Source organism: Megalobrama amblycephala, linkage group LG15, assembly GCF_018812025.1.
Source record: "Megalobrama amblycephala isolate DHTTF-2021 linkage group LG15, ASM1881202v1, whole genome shotgun sequence".
Taxonomy (NCBI): domain Eukaryota; kingdom Metazoa; phylum Chordata; class Actinopteri; order Cypriniformes; family Xenocyprididae; genus Megalobrama; species Megalobrama amblycephala.
Window position 1 is genome coordinate 19,373,723 of NC_063058.1, and position 22,344 is coordinate 19,396,066.

Here is a 22,344-nt window from a genome sequence, read left to right on the forward strand (position 1 = left end):
ATAAACTTAATAAATTTTACATTTATTCCCTTTAATGCATGCAGACAGAATTTAAGTTGAAGTAGTTTTATGCCTGTTTTTAATGATTTCAAGCAATATTTGAAGATTTAAGAGTACATTTTGGGGGATTAAATAGAGCATTCTGGGAAATGTTGTTCTGTTTTATATATAAATACACACACACACACACACACACATACATACATACATACATTAAATACATAAAACACATTTGTATATATGTGTGTGTGTGTGTGTGTGTGTGTGTGTGTGTGTGTGTGTGCGTGTGTGTGTGTAATTAAAAAATTTTGATTTGTTCGATCTCTTTAAATATTTCGTTCAAAAACACTAACATCGTTAATGAACGCTCGCTCAACTCAAAATGTATTACTGAATGATTATAATTATAATAATATATGTACATTTAACCCAAAGTCATTCATGAACGCAACTCCGCGAAACGTGTTGGTCGTCCACTGATGCAATAGGCGGCAACGCGCAGAGGAAACCGTCAATGACGAGTATATGATCAGGAAGTATGTACATCTTTATTTATCCTGTCGGACGAGAACCATGTGTTAATATTTATGTATGAAATCTGCGCATATCGCAGAATGGGAGATGACAATGTCATAGCCCGGCTCGGCAGCATGAAGGCTCTGTTGGGGATTGTAGCAGGAGCTGGAGCCTCCTATGGGATTTACAAACTAGTCTTTGGTCGTGTAGGAGATGGAGGAGTAAACAGAAGAAAGTCTGCGAAAAGTGTGAATATTCAGCCTGGGAGCTTAATGGCCAAAGTATCCGGATTTAAAGTTGTCAGTAAGAGTGATAATCTGGATCCGTCTGCGGAGACTGAATCTAGTAAGTGACATTCAAATGTTTTTTTTATGAGAAAGTAAACATTGACACCTCTATATAAGTTTACAGTATTTTTTTTTAATCAAACACATTGTATTGATTAAATATGGGGAGTTTGTTAATTTTTGTGTTCTGGATCTTTTCATACAAACCTTTTCTTTATTGTTTTTTTCTTCTCATAAGGTGATATTCACTCAAAATCTGCTGCCAGCCTGGAGCCTCGACATCTGAGCATGCTTCTCTCCCTTCTGCAGAGCAGCCCAAACCCAGAAGAGAGGAGAAATGTTCTCGTAACCTTAGGAAATGCTGCTGCCTTTACTGTAAACCAGGTCAGCGAATTGTTAGGCTTCTGGACACTGTGCATTACGCGTACTTGGTTAATATGTTTTGACTTGAAGTAGAGTAAAGAACCTCTCACTTTGCAGTTGATGTATCATGTTTACAATAATTATTTGCTTTTCTTATTCAGGATCTTCTGCGAGAATTTGGAGGTCTTCACATCATAGCAGGCTTCCTCTCAGACCCTTCATCTGAGATCCGGGTTCAGACTCTAAACGCTCTGAACAACTTAAGCATGAATATCCGCAATCAAGAGCAGCTGAAGGTACTGCAAAAACTGTATAGATTTTATTTTATATATATATATATATATATATATAATTTTTTTTTTTTTAAGTACATGCCTGTTGGTTTTGAATCTGTGTTGTTGTTGTTGTTAGGTAATATTATTCAAAATAGTTTTTTGATAATTAAAATAAAACTAAAATAAAATATAAATGAAAAATGAAAGTCTTAAATAAAAAAAATGCCTTGGCAACTAACTTAAACACATTAAAGTGATTAAATTACAAAAAGTAAAATATAAATAAATTAAAACTGTATAGAAATTTGTGCTAAGTCAATTAATCGCATCTAATATATAAGTTTGAAACTTTTATGTTTCAATTAATGTGCAATTAATCGTGATTAAAAGTTTCAAACTTATATATTAGATGCGATTAATCGTGATTAAAAGTTTCAAACTTATATATTAGATGTGATTAATCGCGATTAAAAGTTTCAAACTTATATATTAGATGCGATTAATCGCGATTAAAAGCTTCAAACTTATATATTAGATGCGATTAATTGTGATTAAAATTTTCAAACTTATAATTTAGATGCGATTAATCGTGATTAAAAGTTTCAAACTTATATATTAGATGCGATTTAATCGTGATTAAACGATTTGACAGAAAAAAGTTAATAAAAAAGTTAATAAAAAAATGTGATGGGGGAGCTGAAAGAAATTTAAAATGGTAAAAGAAAAGCTAATTCAAAATATGAATATATAGCATTATTGTATTAATTTTATATATATATATATATATATATATATATATATATATATATATATATATATATAAAAAAACACCATGTTCTCTCATTGATACTATGGTTACACACGTCTCTGTTGTTGTTCAGATATATATCCCCTCAGTGATGCAGCTGATTGAGATGTCGCCTGTGAACTCTGACCTTCAGCTGGCAGCGCTCCGATTACTCACTAATCTGTCCGTCACCGATAACCACCAGCATCTGATGAAGAATTCTATTACACTCCTCCTATCGCTCCTCGTAGTGAGCAATGAAGTCCTACAGGTGATTTTGGAGTAACGTATTGAATGATATTTGTACACAATCAGATTTGTTGAATATTTAATCTGTTCCTGCAGATCCAAGTCCTGAAGGTCCTAGTAAATCTTTCCTCCAATCCAGATTTGATGGACGATATTGTGCAAGCCCAGGTGAAGTAATATGTCATTTATGGTTGCTGCTGTAATGCTTTCCCCTTTTTGTTGGCGAAATCCAGTGCAATGAATTTTGTCTCATGCAAACACAATATGATTATAAATAGATAAACCTATAAATAATCGCCTTGGTTGCTGGGTGTCCTAGTTTGTCTCATTGGCTGCTGTTGATGCCTATATCTATTTTAAGACCACTCTGTGGCCATGATTTAGTTTAGAGCTGCATGATTTGGGGGAAAATATCTAAAGAAAAACCTCAAGGTTTGATGTGCTTGTTTGAATCGCTTAATAATATGGCCAAAGAGTTGTGATTATACAGTACAGTCCAAAAGTTTGGAACCACTAAGATTTTTAATGTTTTTAAAAGAAGTTTTGTCTGCTCACCAAGGCTACATTTATTTAATTAAAAATACAGTAAAAACAGTAATATTGTGAAATATTATTACAATTTAAAATAACTGTTTTCTATTTGAATATATTTCACAAAGTAATTTATTCCTGTGATGGCAAAGCTGAATTTTCAGCATCATTACTCCAGTCTTCAGTGTCACATGATCCTTCAGAAATCATTCTAATATGCTGATCTGCTGCTCAAGAAACATTTAATGTGTACAATTGTACAAAATATTTGTGTACAATATTTTTTTTCAGGATTATTTGATGAATAGAAAGTTCAAAAGAACAGTGTTTATCTGAAATCTAATCTTTTGTAACATTATAAATGTCTTTTGATTGATTTAATGCATCCTTGCTGAATAAATGTATTCATTTCTTGAATTTCTTTTCAAAAAAATAAAAATAAAAATTCTTACTGACCCCAAACTTTTGAACGGTAGTGTATAATGCTACAGAAGCTTTGTATTTCAGATAAATGTTGTTCTTTTGAACTTTCTATTCATCAAGGAATCCTGAAAAAAAAAAGTACACAACTGTTTTCAACATTGAAAATAATCATAAATGTTTCTTGAGCAGCAGATCAGCATATTAGAATGATTTCTGAAGGATCATGTGACACTAAAGACTGGAGTAACGATGCTGAAAATTCAGCTTTGCATCACAGGAATAAATTACTTTGTCAAATATATTTAAATAGTACACAGTTATTTTAAATTGTAATAATATTTCACAATATTACTGTTTTTTACTGTATTTTTAATTAAATAAATGTAGCCTTGGTGAGCAGACGAAACTTCTTTTAAAAACATTAAAAATCTTAGTGGTTCCAAACTTTTGGACTGTACTGTATATCAAGTAGGGCTGAAAGGTCGTGTTTATTTAATAACGCACTGTCAATTGTGATAAATCGTCCTGGTGTTATGAACATCGCCATCTTTGATACTGTCGTTATTGTGAGTTTGAATGCTGTTCGATCATACGGATATATATCCAAGCAGCTAATTTAATCTGCTGAATGAACAAAACATTTCAAGACTCACCAAACAAATGCTGTTGTCGACTGAATGCAGCCATCAAGAACATTTCTGATAGATGCCGTTTAATTCTTAGCACTTTATTTTTTAAGTTGGGAATTTTTTATTTGTAAAGTAAGTATTAGAAAAGGTTTGAATAAAATGTTGAAAGATTAATCGGAGAAGTTACTGTTATTATTTCTTGGCAAGTTCATTAAAGGATTAATCAACCAATCTGAAAATAATCAATAGATTATTCATAAAAAAAGTTGATCGATTAATCGACTAATCAGGGAAAAATCCATTAAAAAAAGTTTTTATTTTTTAAAATTTTAAATTAAAAATTTTTATGATTATAATTATTACTAAATAAAAATATTAAACAAAAAAAATATTTTAATGTTTTTAGAAATGTTGGAAGATTAATTATTTATTGGCAAGTTAAGTAAATGATTAATAAATTAATCAATCAATAGATTCGTCGCAAAATAGTTGATAGATTAATCGGAAAAATAATTATAAAATATTGTTTTTATGATTATAATTATTACTAAATAAAAATATTAAACTAAATAAGAAATATATAAATTTTTTAAGAAATGTTGAAAGTTTAATGGCAGAGGTTATCATTATTATTTATTGGCAAGTTATCTAAATGATTAATAAACTAATCAATCAATAGATTAATCACAAAATAGTTGATAAATTAATCAATTAATCAGAAAAATAATCAATAGAAAAATATTATTTTTATGATTATAATTATTAAAAAAAATAAATAAGAAATGGTTCAATATTTTAAGAAATATAACTTAAATATTTTAAAATAAATAAAAATTGAATATTAAAGAAATATAATAATTACAATTTTATGGCTGTTTTAATTTCTTCATTTTCAAATGTATTTTTTAAGATTTATTTTTTGGGCATTTTTGCCTGTATTGCGATAAGACAGTATTCAGACAGGAAGTGAAGTGGGAGAGAGAGAGGGGAACGGGATAGGGAAAGGACTGTGAACTGGGACTCGAGCCCGAAGCACATGACTAATTTTCAAATGTTAAACCATCGTTAAACTTTTATTTAGGTGGAAAACGACAGGAAGTGCTTCACTTTGAACCATGCATATATTAATTTTTAATTAAATGATCACACTAAGCTTCATTGCGATTTCGGTTTTATTTTGATTAATCGCGCAAGCGCAGCCTCAGTTTATTTCTTCTTTTAGTTCTAAGAGCTTTTATATATTTGCACGCACTCATCCAGTTACTTGTAAATCTGTTCACAGGCTCCAGCCTCCTTGATTTTGTTGTTTGACAGCTGCACAAGCACATCTGTTCTTCTCCGCCTGTTGTTTTTTGTGGGGAACCTGCGTGCGTGGAGACCCTCCGCACAGGTAGCTGAAGCTCTGAGGACGAGGCAGGACTCTCTGTACTGTGTTCTACTGGACAGCTCCTCTCAGCTGCACCGTAAGCTGCCCCTGCTGCTCTCCCATCCAGATGAGGAGGTGAAGATGCAGGTGGCCAGACTCCTCACATAACCTTACAGAATACTTCTTGCCAAATATACCTGTTCTTCTATGTGTAGAAGGTGACACAAGCTTGTTCACCTACTGAAGCGTTCGGGCTCAGCATTAACAACCTAGCATTAATTCCTTAGTGGAGTGTTGATATCCAGCAGGTGATCCACTTGGTTGGCCGTCAGTATCCTTTCAAAATGTTGGAAAATGGACAAGAAATGACTCCCTCAGGTGTTTTGAGAGATCTTTGTTCATAAAATAGACATTTGTGAACACCACAAATCTCCTTTGAGAACATCTCAACTGCCAATCTTTTACTTGCCAAGTAAATGCATCTTACGAGCTTGCAGGTATTTTCTCTGACCACACTAAGTGCTTTGGATACCCAGACTAGTGGTGGAAAGGACTCTTGTAACGTCTCTGCATGTGTTTAGAAATGTTAATGCCTTGAAAAATAAGTGTTTCTTCAGTGCTGCATAAAGCAAGTGAAGTTTACCACTGAACAAAGGTTATTCAGGTTATGCTGAGGTAGTAATGATCCAGGAACCCTATTTTTCCAGAAAATATGCATTGATTGTACTGTGATTTTGTTTTCTGATGTTTGATGATGAGATTAACATATTTAATAAAAATGATTTCATGTTTTAAGACAATTATAAAAACATTGTTTGCTTGACAGTTTGCTTTGACATTATTTTGGAATGCTTTCTGGTTTTTATGTCAGGATTGTGAAAGTTCTTTAAAATAAATATTTAAGTTTTAATAACTTTTGTTTATTGAATTTGTGCTTCTGAAGACCAACTACATATTCACATTTGTTTTAAATGCAGAGAATTAACTTTCATGCACTCTTGAATTGCAGCTGAGTTTGAGAACTACATTTCCCACTAATATTAGCGATTCATCCAGGGTTGCCATGTCTGCTTATTATAAGCAAGTTTGTGCTGTTTTTTTTTTACATTTAATACAGTGTGTGGTTACCTGGATGATCTATGACTGTTTTTATGTTTTGTGATGGTTGTTCATGAGTCCCTTGTTTGTTCTGAGCAGTTAAACTGAGCTCTGTTCTTCAGAAAAATCCTCCAGGTCCTGCAGATTCTTCAGTTTTTAAGCATTTTTTGCATATTTGAACCCTTTCTAGCAGTGACTATGATTTTCAGATCCATTTGATCACACTGAGGACAACTGAGGGACTCAAACACAACCATTAATAAAGGTTCAAACATTCACTGATGCTCCAGAAGGAAACACGATGCATTAAGAGCCGGGGGTGAAAACTTTTGAATTTGAATATCAAGGTAAATTGTACTTATTTTTTCTTCTGGGAAACATGCAAGTATCTTCTGTTGCTTCCGGAGGGCAGTACTAAATGAAAAGCAATGATATTTCAATAAAATAAGAAAAATTTAATCCTGTTCAAAAGTTTTCACCCCCCAGCTCTTAATGCATCGTGTTTCCTTCTGGAGCATCAGTGAATGTTTGAACCTTTTTTAATAGTTGTGTTTGAGTACCTCAGTTGTCCTCAGTGTGATAAAATGGATTTGAAAATCATTCAGTCACTGCTGGAAAGGGTTCAAATATGCAAAACATGCTGGAAAACCAAAGAATCTGCAGGACCTGGAGGATTTTTTGAAGAACAGAGCTCAGTTTAACTGCTCAGGACAAACAAGGGACTCATGAAAAACCATCACAAAACAAAAAAAACAGTCGAATATCATCCAGGTAACCACACACAGTATTAAGAACCAATGGTTCACATGCTTCTGAACTGAATGGGGCCATTTGAATAAATTCAGCTTTTTTTTTTTTCTTGTGGACTATATGTAAACATCTTTTATGTAAAATATCTTACTCAGGACAGTACTTAACAAAAAATAACATGCATTTTGTATGATCTCTCTTATTTTGTTAAAATTTTTCACATTTTCACCGATACAGTACTTTTTCTTACAACTGTAATTGCCAAGGTAATCAACCAAAAACTTGCAATTCTTTTTCAATGTTTTTTCTTTGTAGTTTTTATTTTATATCAGGTTGTTTTTTTGTATGTCACAAATCAGACTTTTTCTCAGTTGTGAGATAAATTCACAATTAAAAAACAATTCTGACTTTTTTTCTTCAGAATTGTGAGATAAAAACTCAGAATTGCAAGGGAAAAAGTCGGAATTGTGAGATTTTTTTTTTCCCCGTAGTGAAAACAAGCTTATATACAGAAAGTCTCAAAAAACATGGATACTTTATTTTGACTTGTTCGCCTATTTTTCCAGCGAATATCTGGCAACACGGTCGCTCAGCGTAAGTAAGCTTGAAGGTTTGTTTTGTCAGCCATGTTCGCTTATTTTTCCAACGAAATCTGGCAACACGGTCGCTCAGCGTAAGTGCGTTTGTATCACATGAGGCTGATTTACTGAAGAACTGTCAGTCGAGACTGCGTATATTGACAGAGAAGAGAATGTGCTGAAATGACAACGAATATAGAGACGAGAAGAAGGAAACTCGACACAAAAAATCAAGGTAAACAATAACACAAAGTTATGTCATTGTATGTTAACTTAAGTATCAAAAAAAATCGGAATGTCAATAGTGCAATGCGTTATTTTACTACAGCAGACAGTACACATGTGATCCTATTAAATCGGACTTTTAATATGCAACACTGGATGTAACGTGATGAATAATTCACGTGACGTGAATAATGAATACCTGACCAATGCATTTTGCATTAATGGATCTATTAATTGCATTGTGATTTATCCTGGACATAAATGAATCAGGATTTCTTCTAATGCATTTGCAGTCAGACAAGTTTCTGTTGTGAAATGGTTCTGAAACCACATCAAGTCCACACTTCTCCATTTACTACACATTACTTCCTCTTTCATATCTTGTGCTAGATCTGAATTAAAACGTGTTGATATTTGGAATCCAAAATAATGTGTGAAGGCAGTTATTCAAAACACTATATATTTGATATACACTGGCCTAAAAAGTATTTGGACATTTAAGTCACACTTATAAATGTAACAATAGCATTGCATTACATAACAAAATATCAAAAAGTGGCATATTAATACTTAATAATAATAACCCATGCCATGATTTCATCTCATTCCTCAGATCCTCCAGAGGAACATGATGGAGCTCATCTGCCTGGCTCTTGCTGTGACAGGGTTTGTGTAGCTCACATTCACTCAGAAGTCAGCGATGGTCCTGCTCAGTCCTGTTTACTGCAAACAGGCACCTCCTACACACCTAAAAACCCAAGGAGAAGTGAGAGCCCATATACACTTTGCATAAAAGCGAATGTGTTTTTTCTGGACTCGTTTGAGACTTTAATGCTACTACCCCTTCTTTTTCAGCATGCAGCTTTGGTGATGAAATATGCGACGAGAACCCGTGCAAGACCACCATAAGTGCTGAAAATGAAGTAGAAGCCCAAAAACTTGCAAATAATTATAAGGTAAATGTACATTGAGCACATATGTCTAGTTTCATTTTGCGTATTGTTAATGCTGATGTTGTCCTGTCCTCTTTATTTAAGTTTGGATTCAGGAAGTGGAAGAGTCATGTAACGGAACGGCCCTTTGAGAAGAGGTCGGACATTGTGAAGGAGCTTTACTCTGAGCTGAACGTTATTAAACCTCACTCAGGTTAGACCGAGCTCTTCTTTTCATTTCCTTCTGTAGTACATGTATAGTATCAGTTAAAGCTTTGGACATGCCTACTCATTTGTAATATTTTTACAATTAATAATAAAACTTAATATTATTATTATTAGAGAAACAAAACATGCTTTTGAAACTGATTTATACTGGTACTGTATATTGCAATCAAACAAACCAATTTAATTTAAAGGCACACTATGTAAATTTTCACCACTAGAGGTCGCTTATTCAAAGCAAAGGCATTGCTTGATGACACCGAGATTGAGTGCGGAATCTTGGGAGGTGTTGTCTTCATCTCACAGCCAGTGGAAAAGATTTGGGATGGGGTTAGGGAAGAAATCATGTTCATGAATGAGATTATTAACGTTACTGTAGTATGAAGCAGAGAAGGGCCGAGTGATGTGCGCTGGATCGCTGGAGCGATTGCTGTGTTTCGAGAGCAGCGGAACTGTTATTATGCCACAGTCGCCACTTCTGCTTCTTCTGGTCAAGCATATGTGGGGTAAAGCAGCGCTGTTTATCATATTAGATACATTTGTGTGTTGAAAGTTGTTGTAGTGCTACTCTGCGTTCGCTCGGCAGCTACTATGAGACACTTAATGCACACTGCAGTAAGCTAGATCGATATTAGGCATGGTAAAACATGGTACACGCGGTAAATCAAGAAAACAAGATTTACACAATAAGACTTACTGTGTTGAGCTATATAACATGATTAGTTTTCTGTTGATGAATGTATCCAAACAGTTGCTCGCCTGTAATAAAACGCCTAATATAGGGGTAAGATGGGTATAATGTCATTCATTTCTCTGGATTTAAACACTCCTGGAAACATTTGGGATAATGTAAGTACAAAAGTTAACAAAATGTATAACATTGTTCTTGTGGTTTTTGGATATTTTAATCCACATATTGTATTTAATATTACATCTAGGTAATGCTGTAATGCATTATTATGATGAATTTTGGTTGTACAAAAATAGAGGAAATCCAATAAATAGAGAACTGTGGTAGTACATTGTTTTGCTCTTTTTTACTGTAATAATATCAGTCAATTTTTGTTCTCGGGTTTCAGCAGGTTCATTGTTCACTTGTGGCAATGTTCTCTACGTGTTTCTGTTTGGCTGGTGGATCTCTCTGGTTTATGTTTTCGTTGGTGTCCTAATGTTCCTCACAGTTTTTGGCATCCCCTACGGTAAGAATTGGCCTAAATAAGTATCAATACATTTTAGTGCCTCTTCCTGGATCACAAAAATGCCACTTTCTTACTTGTTTCAGGGAATCTCTGTTGGAGGTTGTCCTGCTATTTTCTGTGGCCATTTGGGAAGTCGATCGAAAAGGTTGTGTTTCTTTTTATATCCAAATGATATTTTATGTTTGTGTACTCTTGTTCTTTGTATCAGTCATATGACAGCTCTACACACACAATCTCTTTGAACATGTTTTCATTTGCTTGCTCTATGAAATTCAGGCTAATGCTGCTTTAATCACAAGCCTTTTCATGGATTCTTTGTGGTTTGGAAGGATGTTGAATCAAATGTTGCTGTTTTCAGGCCAGTGTCTCTGTGCCAGTGTACAGTGTGAAGATCCTCCAGGGTGATTCCACTCTAGAGGAAGAGGAGGACAGAAAGCTTTCCTCTCCTCTCCTACTGCCCACACCTGTGGAGGAGACCATAGAAGAGCCCACAGGAAGTCCACGGGATGAGCACTACTGGGTGAGAAGTAGCGACAGTGAGACATGCGATCAAATTAATTTATCATTATTATTATTATAATGTAGCCTATATAACATAATATTAATTAAGAGACTATATATTATTTGTGCAATTTTTATGAAATTTTGGACACCACCAGACTATTTTAGTGAAATACAAATAAGCTATTTAGTGGTTAAAAATAGTTGTGTTTTAAATAAATGCTGTCGAACTTTCTGTTCATCTAAGAATCCTGAAAAAAATGTATTATGATTTCCACAAAAATGTAAACAATATAACAGTATACAATACTCACATAATCCGACGCATGCATGACGAACACTTTGTAAAGATCCATTTGAGGGTTATATTAACTGTGTAAACTTTGTTTAGGCACTGTTTAAGGCAAGCGCGAGCTCCGTGGGCGGAGAGCACGAGATTTAAAGGGGCCGCACAGCATAAATCGGCTCATATTTAATGATGCCCCAAAATAGGCTGTTAAAAAAATGAATTAAAAAAATCTATGGGGTATTTTGAGCTGAAACTTTACAGACACATTCAGGGGACACCTTAGACTTATATTACATCTTGTAAAAAAACGTTTGATGGCACCTTTAAATATATTCAAATTAAATTTTAGATTGTAATATTTTTTCTTAATATTACTGTTTGAACTGTATTTTTGATCAAATAATTGCAGCTTTGGTGAGCATGAATCTTTTTTCAAAAACATTAAAACATCTTACAGACTACAACAGTAGTGTATAAAATTATTATTATATATTTTTCAACACTTAAGCTTAGTTGAAGTTCACTAAAATAGTCTGGTGGTGTAAAATGTCTTTAAAATTATTATAGCCTATAATTCTAAACTTGAGTTATTGTTGGAGGACTGTATTATCTGTGCTTAATTGAGAATATTAACTCCCGGTACACCATTGCTAGCATTTTTTTCGCTTTTCGCTTCCCTTTTAGATTTTTTTGTCGCTTCCCCTTTTTGTACTGTTATCACGATTCCAGCTTTCCCACAATGTGGATCTCATTTGATTTCAGCGGCGCATCAGAACATATGCATGGCTGTTTGTGGGTTACCCTCTCCTCGTCATCACACATTTTGTACTGTGTCTGATCTCCTGGTTGCTGGTTTTCACCATTCCTGTGGCCAAGATGAGCGCCAAGACCTTACATACCATCCTGCTCATGCCCCCTGAACACATTCACATCAGCCAACCCACAGAGGTGAGAGCACTGTACTGTGATTATGAAATCCACTTGACTGTACTATGATTATTAAATACTTCCAGGTTTTGCCATTTGTGAATTAATAATGATTAAGACTGTATATCATACAAACCCAATTCCAAAAAAGTTGGGACACTGTACAAATTGTGAATAAAAAAGGAATGCAATAATTTATAAATCTCATAAACGTATATTTTATTCACAATAGAATATAGATAACATATCAAATGTTGAAAGTGAGACATTTTGAAATGTCATGCCAAATATTGGCTCATTTTGGATTTCATGAGAGCTACACATTCCAAAAAAGTTGGGACAGGTAGCAATAAGAGGCCGGAAAAGTTAAATGTACATATAAGGAACAGCTGGAGGACCAATTTGCAACTTATTAGGTCAATTGGCAACATGATTGGGTATAAAAAGAGCCTCTCAGAGTGGCAGTGTCTCTCAGAAGTCAAGATGGGCAGAGGATCACCAATTCCCCCAATGCTGCGGCGAAAAATAGTGGAGCAATATCAGAAAGGAGTTTCTCAGAGAAAAATTGCAAAGAGTTTGAAGTTATCATCATCTACAGCGCATAATATCATCCAAAGATTCAGAGAATCTGGAACAATCTCTGTGCGTAAGGGTCAAGGCCGGAAAACCATACTGGATGCCCGTGATCTTCGGGCCCTTAGACGGCACTGCATCACATACAGGAATGCTACTGTAATGGAAATCACAACATGGGCTCAGGAATACTTCCAGAAAACATTGTCGGTGAACACAATCCACCGTGCCATTCGCTGTTGCCGGCTAAAACTCTATAGGTCAAAAAAGAAGCCATATCTAAACATGATCCAGAAGCGCAGGCGTTTTCTCTGGGCCAAGGCTCACTTAAAATGGACTGTGGCAAAGTGGAAAACTGTTCTGTGGTCAGACGAATCAAAATTTGAAGTTCTTTTTTGGAAAACTGGGACGCCATGTCATCCGGACTAAAGAGGACAAGGACAACCCAAGTTGTTATCAGCGCTCAGTTCAGAAGCCTGCATCTCTGATGGTATGGGGTTGCATGAGTGCGTGTGGCATGGGCAGCTTACACATCTGGAAAGGCACCATCAATGCTGAAAGGTATATCCAAGTTCTAGAACAACATATGCTCCCATCCAGACGTCGTCTCTTTCAGGGAAGACCTTGCATTTTCCAACATGACAATGCCAGACCACATACTGCATCAATTACAACATCATGGCTGCGTAGAAGAAGGATCCGGGTACTGAAATGGCCAGCCTGCAGTCCAGATCTTTCACCCATAGAAAACATTTGGCGCATCATAAAGAGGAAGATGCGACAAAGAAGACCTAAGACAGCTGAGCAACTAGAAGCCTGTATTAGACAAGAATGGGACAACATTCCTATTCCTAAACTTGAGCAACTTGTCTCCTCAGTCCCCAGACGTTTGCAGACTGTTATAAAAAGAAGAGGGGATGCCACACATGGCCTTGTGCCAACTTTTTTGAGATGCGTTGATGCCATGAAATTTAAAATCAACTTATTTTTCCCTTCAAATGATACATTTTCTCAGTTTAAACATTTGATATGTCATCTATGTTGTATTCTGAATAAAATATTGAAATTTGAAACTTCCACATCATTGCATTCTGTTTTTATTCACAATTTGTACAGTGTCCCAACTTTTTTGGAATCGGGTTTGTATTTGCAAATGTACAACATTTAACTTATAATAATTTCAGAATTGTATTGTTATTTTTAGGCTCAGGAGCACGAAGGACAAGTCATTCTATGCTGCTATCATGCAGTGAACCTCTACTATTATAAATACACAGTGGATGGGATCAATGTTTTTGCTGTCAGTATCCTCAATATCAAACTACAAACAGAGGTTTAAACTTTTTATTCAAATTTTTATTTTTTTATAACTTTTTTAGGATTTTCAGGATTCTTTGATTAATAGAAAGTTAAAAAGAACAACATTTATTTGAAATAGAAATCATTTGTAACATTATAAATGTCTTTTCTGTCACTTTTGATCAATTTAATTGATTCTTACTAAATAAAAGTATTTATTTATTAGGTAGTTATTAAGTAATTAAAAAAAAATAGTACTGACCCCAAACTTTTGAACGTGTACATTTCTGGTTTTAAATCATTTTAAATATTTTTAAGTCATTTTTAAGCCCTAGTGCACTGGTACAGTCCAGATATTGAAAAAAAATTTTTTATTTCAATGTAATTTAAATAAAATTAAAAAAAAAAAGTTACATTTTTGATTTATTTGAAGTGGATCAAAACCTTTCATCAAAGTTGTCCTAAAACCTTCTTAGGACAACTTAGTATTTACTGTATTTAGTTGGCATTGCCATTTTCCTTACATGGAGTTACTACAGATCTCTTACCATTAGTTATAGTGTCTCTAGTGATTGGTTACGTGGACAAAACAAACCAGTTTGCCAGCTCTGAAGTCAAGTTTGCCACAGCAATCAGCTCCATCATTCCACTGTCGTATTACATTGGCATGGGCATTGCAAGGTGAGCAGTTACACCAGAACGTCACCAATACCTTTGAGATCAACGTTAATGCAGCGCCTAATTGCGGATTTCTATTCTCAGTATTTCCGCTCAGAGTAACTTTGCTGTCGGGGCCGTGGTGAACGCAACATTTGGCTCCATCACGGAGTTGACGTTTTACATCACAGCATTGCTCAGAGGTCACCACCAGGGAAATAAGTGCCTGCAGGAGATAGTGAAGGCGGCTCTTACTGGAACCCTGCTGGGCTGCATCCTCTTCATACCAGTATGTGTGATCCGTTACTATGGAAGCTTGTTTCCGTCATGGAAAAAAAAATAAAAGAGGTAATTGCAATCTCACAATTTTCAGAATTGCAAGATATAAACAATGCATCCGAGTTTATATCTCACAATTCTGAGTTTATATCTTGCAATTCTGACTTTTTGTCTCAGAATTGTGAGATATAAACTTACAGTATTCTAAGATTCTAAGATATAAACTCTGAATTGAGAGAAAAATTGTCAGAATTGTGAGATATCAAGTGTAGCGTTAGTTCTGGCAGGTCACGTTAGTCAAGCTTACATCAGCTGACACTCAGCTGATTCATATTGACCTATAGGAATACGACGCCTATCACCGCATTCGTATATATGTGGTCCATTCAATATTATCAGCAGCTTTATTGCATTGCTCAGGAGCTAAATTCCCTCCTCCATCCCCAGCTCCTCTTTCGTCCAGTCAGGAATTGCCCTTCTGATATTTCTCTTGTTCAGACTCATTTCTTCAATTATGTTGTTACATTAATTATTGGTAAAAAAAAAAATTATGATATTGCAATACTTTGGTTCTGTTCTGTTTACCCTAAGGGGGGTTATCGCTGCTCTCTTATCCATGCTAGGCTACATGGATGGGCAGGGAGTTTTTGCCCAGAACAGAACCATACAGCCAATCCAAACTGTATACATTGCTAACTGCCAGTCATCTTTGACGATAGTGATCCTGACAGAAATAAACTCGGAATTGTGAAAAACATCAGAATTGTGAGATATAAACTCGGAATTGTGAGGAAAAAAGTAAGAATTGTGAGATAAACTCGGAATTGCGGAAAAAAGTTGGAATTGTGAGATATAAATTCAGAATTGTGAGGACAAAAGTCAGAATTGTGAGATATAAACTTGGAATTGCAAGAAAAAAGTCAGATTTGTGAGAAAAAAGTCAGAATTGTGAGATATAAACTTGGAATTGTAAAAAAAAGGTCAGAAATGTGAGATATAAACTTGGAATTTTGAGGGAAAAAAGTCAGAATTGTGAGATAAACTCGGAATTGAGGAAAAATGTCAGAATTGTGAGAAAAAGTCAGAATTGTGAGATATAAACTCAGAATTATGAGATATAAACTCGGAATTGCGAAAAAAAAGTTGGAATTGTGAGATGTAAACTCAGAATTGTGAGGAAAAAAGTCAGTTTTGAGAAACTAGGAATTTCCCAGAAAAAAGTCAGAATTGTGAGAAAAAAGTCAGAATTGTGAGATAAACTCAACTGAGGAAAAAGTTCGGAATTGTGAGGAAAAAGTCAGAATTGTGAGAAATAAACTCAGAATTGAGAGAAAAAAAAGTCAGAATTGTGAGATATAAACTCAGAATTGAGAGAAAAAAAGTCAGAATTGTGAGATATAAACTCAGAATTGAGAGAAAAAAAGTCAGAATTGTGAGATATAAACTCAGAATTGAGAGAAAAAAGTCAGAATTGTGAGAAAAAAAAAGTCAGAATTGTGAGATATAAACTCAGAATTGCAAGAAAAAAAGTCGGAATTGTGAGAAAATAGTCAGAATTGTGAGATATAAACTTGGAATTGTAGGAAAAAAAGTCGGAATTATGAGATATAAACTTGGAATTTTGAGGGGGAAAAAGTCAGAATTGTGAGAAACTCGGAATTGAGGAAAAAGGTCAGAATTGTGAGCAAAAGTCAGAATTGTGAGATATAAACTCAGAATTATGAGATATAAACTCAAAATTAAAGAAAAATGGTCAGAATTGTGAGATATAAACTCAGAATTGAGAGAAAAATGGTCAGAATTGTAAGGTATAAACTCGTAATTGTGAGGAAAAAGTCAGAATTATGAGATGTAAACTCGGAATTGCAAGAAAAAAGTCAGAATTGTGAGAAAAATGTCAGAATTGTGTGTTATAAACTCGTAATTGTGAGATATTAACTTGGAATGGTGAGAAAAAAAATCTGAATTGTGAGATATAAACAGAATTTAAAGTTAATTGCGACTTATCTCACAATTCTGACTTTTTTCTCAGAATATCGAATTTATATGTTGCAATTCAGTCTTTATATTGCAAGTTTATGTCTTACAATTCTGAGAAAAAAGTCTGAATATGATCTGATATGAACTGATGAACTCTGAATTAAGAGAAAAAAAGTCAGAAATGTGAGATATAAACTTGCAGAATTGTGAGATAAAAAGTCGTAATTACCCCATATATTTTTTATTCTGTGGCAGAAACAGGCTTCCATACGTTACCCAACAGAGGATCTGAAATCTGCAAAGTGTGCAGAAGATGACTATTATATTTGTCTCTGTCTCAGGGGATCTGTATGATAATCGGAGGGCTCAGACACAGGGAGCAGAGGTTTAACAGTCGCTCGGCAGGGGTCAGCTCCTCTCTTCTCTTCATATCAATAGGGGGTAAGACGTCATGTTCTGAGGTGGCACAAATCTGCTTTGTTATTGCTCTTCTCTCCTGCTGTAGCAATTAAAGGAAATGTGAAATGGCATTTAAAACACATTTAACTTCCATAACGAAAATTATTAATGAAGGTGAAGTGTGTTATTCATCATTTACATAATTCAATTAATTTATTTATTTTTGAAGATTATTAACATTTACTAAAGTAAATGGTGAAAATTAATTAAACAGATTATCAAAAGATTTCCTCTTGGAATTTTTTTTTATCTTTATGTTTTTATTTATCTTTATTTTCTATGGAGCTCAAATAGTCTCAAAATTAATGTTTTTACAAATTATAATTCACAAATGCGTAAGCTAATTCACATTCACAATTTTTTTTATATATTTGTAAATTGCAATTCACAAACTCATAACCTAATTCATATTACAAAATATAATTTGCAAATGCACTACCAAATTGACATTCATAAAATAAGATTCATAAATTCGGTCATGCGTTTGCCAATCGTATTTTGTGAAAGTTTAAGTTTGTGAAATGTTGTTTGCAAATATATAAACTATTTTTGTGACTGTGAATTAGCTTGAGTCATATTTTGTAAATAAGTACATTTTGAGACTATTGTATCTCCATAATTTCCCCCTGTGGTCTCTGCAGGAGTGTTTGCTCCTACGCTCTTCTCCAAAGCCTATGGGAATCTAGTGTGTGAGAACTGCACTAACTCTACAGGAACCAACAGCAGCGGATCCTTCATGTGCAAAAACTGCCACTACGACCTGGTGAGATTTCAAACATGTGACCAGAAAGTGAAACATCAAGCCATTTTATGAACATTTTGACAGTCATATTTCTTTCTGGTCCTCTAGAGTGAAAACAACTACAGCTTGTTTCACAGTCACATTGAGTAAGTTCATAGTGTGAACATTTAGTACTTTGTATATGGTATTAAATAATAATTATAATATATTTTTGTTGTGGCTTTATTTTCTCAGGCCTCTAGTGTACACCATTTCCATTCTGCTGCCCGTATCCTATATCATCGGCCTCGTCTTTACTCTTAAAACACATTCACACATCTACGACATTCATGTTGGTGATGGAAGGGGTGAGTTTGCTAAACCTTGTGATAAAATGACCTATATGAAGCTTTGAACTGACATTATGGTATATGGCAAGCTAAATAAAGTCTTTTTACACATGTATTAAAGCACAAATATATAATTATAATAAGTTTAAATTAAGAGCATTGTAAAATGATATAAAACATAATGTGTGTGTTCACAGCAGGTCATCTTGGAGCGTCGGTGCACTGGTCCCGATGGAGAGCTTTGCTTATCCTCATCGTTGCCACAGTGCTGATGTCTGCGTGTGCCGATCTGACCACCGAACACATTCAGCCCATACTCAACCGCTCGTCTGTATCTCAGGTTGATACTTCTGTAAATCGTTCAGACAGTAAATGACAGCTCGATATTAATGTATTATGATCCCAACTCTTCATCTCAGTATTTCATAGGCGTGACTCTTTTGGCCATGATTCCTGAAATCCCAGAAATTGTCAATGGAGTGCAGTTTGCTCTTCAGAATCAAATCAGTTTGAGGTCAGTTTGTTCGGTAACACCATACAGTAAGTTAACATGCAGTAGGCATCGTGAAATAACAACAAACAACACTTTTTGTTTCATTTAATCAATCTTTGGTTGAAAAATACATCCATTTTGTTGTTTTCTCTCAGTTTTGAGGTTGGAAGCTGCATTGCAGTGCAGGTGTGCATGATTCAGATCCCCATCCTGGTTTTATTCAACATCTTCTATGTGAGTTGTTTTGGATATGTTGTTTTCAAAATTGGCTCGTTGATGGCTGTATGTCAGTGCGTTTTCCTGATGATCTTTCTGTGACAGGATGTTGGCTTTGTACTCATCTTCAGCGACCTGCATCTGTGGGCCAGCATCTTTAGTGTCATCGTTGTGAATTATAGTTTTATGGATGGAAAGTGTGATTACTTTCAAGGTAAGAAGCTAAATATTCTCTAAATCAGGTGTTAGTAACCTTACCAAGAATTCAGACATCCAGTACTGGCACCCAGTGTTGGGGAAAGTTACTTTTAAAAGTAAAGTAATGCATTACAATATTGCATTACTCCCTAAAAAAGTAACTTATTGCATTACTTAGTTACTTTTTATGGAAAGTAATGCATTACATTACTTTTTCTCATCTGGTCTGTTTGTTTGTTTTTATAACAACCAAAAAGTTCTATTTTTGGGCAAATGTAAAGGTCTGTTCACACCAAAAGTGAAATGAATAAGCCTCAGGCTGAAGGAAATGCAAATTCACACCTGTACAGTAGAGGGCGCAGTTCAAACAAACCTTTCAGCTGTGCTGCTATTCTGAAATACAGAAGGACGCAGGAGAAAAATGAAAATTCTGTCATCATTTATAGGTTCCAAACCTGTATGAATTCCATTCTTCTGCTGAACACAAATTTGGAAATTTGGAAGAATGTTTGTAACCAAACAGATCTCGCCCCCCATTTACTACCATAGTAGGGGAAAAAATACTATGGCAGTCAATGGGGGGTGAGATCTGTTTGGTTAAAAAACATTTTTCCAAATATCTTCTTTTAGTACAGCAGAACTAAGAAATTTATACAGGTTTGGAACAACTTGAGGGTGAGGAAATGATGACAGAATTTTCATTTTTGGGTGAACTATCCCTTTAAGACACATTTCTTATTATCATCAATGCAGCCTTGGTGAGCAGAAGACTTACCAACCCCAAATTTTTGAATGGTAGTATAGGTAATTTCTGTATACATTTATCATTTTTATTTATTTTACCCCCCCCCCCAAAAAAAAAAATCATCATTACAAAAGCCCTTTATGATTATGTAAGCTACTTTTTTGTTTTTATAACTAGTACCACAATCCTCCATATCTCCTTCACTGCTCTTTCTTGGTTCCTCATATTGATTTGACTGAATGTTGTAAAGTGTTAAAACGCTCTCTTCTTGTGTGTGTTTGTATGAACAGGTACTGCTCTGGTGGTGGTGTATCTCATCCTGTTGGCGATGTATTTTTTTGCTCCGTCTCCTGCTGGTTGTTGAGAGACACAATGCATTCATTATGTGATTTACAGTATGAAACACTGTTTACTGTTTCAGATTAATGTTAGACTTATTGTGTGTTTTAAACTGTTACTACTGACAACATTTTATCCTTTGGTACATCCTTTGGTACATTCTGTTCTATTCAATATGAAGTGGATCTGATTTAGCACTTTACTCTACACAATTACAAAAGACGACTTGTGATAATAGATGGATTTATTATTTTACTAAAAATGACACGCACAATAAATTATTTTGTATTGTTCAGAAATGATAGTTAAAACTATTTTATTATGAAACATAGGTATTTTGCAAGAAAGAATCCAGTTTTAGGTAATGTGTGCAGTTGAGTGTTTGTACAGGCGCTAATGATGAACCATAACATGTATTTGAAATCAAAGTTACTTTTGAAAGTAATGCGTTACAATATTGCGTTACTCCATAAAAAAGTAACTAATTGCGTTAGTTACTTTTTATTAAAAGTAATGCATTACATTACCTTTGCGTTACTTTTTCTCATCTGGGCTGTTTGTGTGTTTTTAAAACAACCAAAAAGTTCTATTTTTGGCAAATGTAAAGGTCCGTGCACACCAAAAGTGAAATGAATAAGCCTCAGGCTGAAGGAAATGCAAATTCACGCCTGTACAGTAGAGGGCACAGCTCAAACAAGCTTTTCAGCTTCAGGAGAAGTAAATGAGTAAATGTGTGCTCACATTTAGAACTAATCTAGAATAACCATCATGTTCACACAACGCTTCTGCAGGAGAACTGTCAGTCAATAAATGGGAAAACAATGTAACTTGAGTTACTTATTTGAAAAAGTTTAGATATTTTGCTGTGAATTTACGAGTTACTATTTACTTGAATCTAATCTGATTAAGTAACTCAAGTTACCCCCAACACTGGAAATCATACAGTTGAAATCATAAATAGATGCCATTGTTTAAGATATTTGCACAGTGACCAATTTGAGGTCAAAACTTGATTTGTTGCACTGACCTCTTCACCATCTATAATATGTTTAAACAGCTGTCTAAAAGTATATTTGTGATATAACTATTTTAACAAGACTTGTCTCGAGTATTTTCTATATTTTTAATGCGTCAAGGCATTAAAGGTGCCCTAGAACTTTTTTTTTTAAAAGATATAATATAAGTCTAAGGTGTCCCCTGAATGTGTTTGTGAAGTTTCAGCTCAAAATACCCCATAGATTTTTTTTTAATTCATTTTTTTAACTGCCTATTTTGGGGCATAATTAGAAATGAGCCGATTCAGGGTGTGTGGCCCTTTAAATCTCATGCTCCACGCCCACGGAGCTCACGCTTGCCTTAAACAACATTAAAAAAAAAAGTTCAAACAGCTAATATAACCCTCAAAATGGATCTTTACAAAGTGTTCGTCATGCAGCATGTCTAATTGCGTAAGTACTGTGTTTATTTTGATGTTTACATTGATTCTGAATGAGTTTGAGGCTATGCTCCGTGGCTAAAGCTAACATTACACACTGTTGGAGAGATTTATAAAGAATGAAGTTGTGTTTATGAATTATACAGACTGCAAGTGTTTAATAATGAAAATAGCGACGGCTCTTGTCTCCGTGAATACAGTAAGAAACGATGGTAACTTTAACCACATTTAACAGTACATTAGCAACATGCTAACAAAACATTTAGGAAGACAATTTACAAATATCACTAAAAATATCATGTAATCATGGATCATGTCAGTTATTATTGCTCCATCTGCCATTTTCCTCTATTGTTCTTGCTTGCTTACCTAGTCTGATGATTCAGCTGTGCACATCCAGACGTTCTGCCCTTGTCTAATAACTTTCATAATGTTGGGAACATGGGCTGG

The 22,344-nt window shown here is 34.6% G+C and overlaps 2 protein-coding genes across 5 annotated transcripts; both read left to right on the forward strand.

Moving 5' to 3' along the window:
* Positions 1-462: 462 nt before the first annotated feature.
* armc10 (armadillo repeat containing 10) lies at positions 463-6,237 on the forward strand. The gene is made up of 6 exons (XM_048159068.1): positions 463-861; positions 1,042-1,187; positions 1,328-1,462; positions 2,323-2,499; positions 2,574-2,645; positions 5,343-6,237. The coding sequence occupies exons 1-6, from the start codon at positions 588-590 to the stop codon at positions 5,592-5,594; spliced, it is 1,056 nt and encodes a 351-aa protein (XP_048015025.1). The 5' UTR covers positions 463-587; the 3' UTR covers positions 5,595-6,237.
* A 1,689-nt stretch (positions 6,238-7,926) lies between these two features.
* On the forward strand, positions 7,927-20,758 carry cax2 (cation/H+ exchanger protein 2). Of its 4 annotated transcripts, none has more exons than XM_048159044.1 (20): positions 7,927-8,087; positions 8,691-8,843; positions 8,933-9,033; positions 9,115-9,223; positions 10,317-10,433; positions 10,517-10,578; positions 10,792-10,953; positions 11,986-12,171; positions 13,928-14,027; positions 14,562-14,703; positions 14,785-14,968; positions 17,280-17,379; positions 18,039-18,160; positions 18,248-18,285; positions 18,374-18,486; positions 18,669-18,808; positions 18,888-18,982; positions 19,117-19,195; positions 19,283-19,391; positions 20,411-20,758. In XM_048159044.1, the coding sequence occupies exons 1-20, from the start codon at positions 8,036-8,038 to the stop codon at positions 20,482-20,484; spliced, it is 2,238 nt and encodes a 745-aa protein (XP_048015001.1). In that variant the 5' UTR covers positions 7,927-8,035; the 3' UTR covers positions 20,485-20,758. The 4 variants fall into 4 exon arrangements, with proteins under 4 accessions (XP_048015001.1, XP_048014998.1, XP_048014999.1 ...); XM_048159041.1 differs by having other exon boundaries at positions 7,928-8,087; positions 10,314-10,433; positions 18,666-18,808; XM_048159042.1 differs by having other exon boundaries at positions 7,928-8,087; positions 10,314-10,433.
* Positions 20,759-22,344: the final 1,586 nt, after the last annotated feature.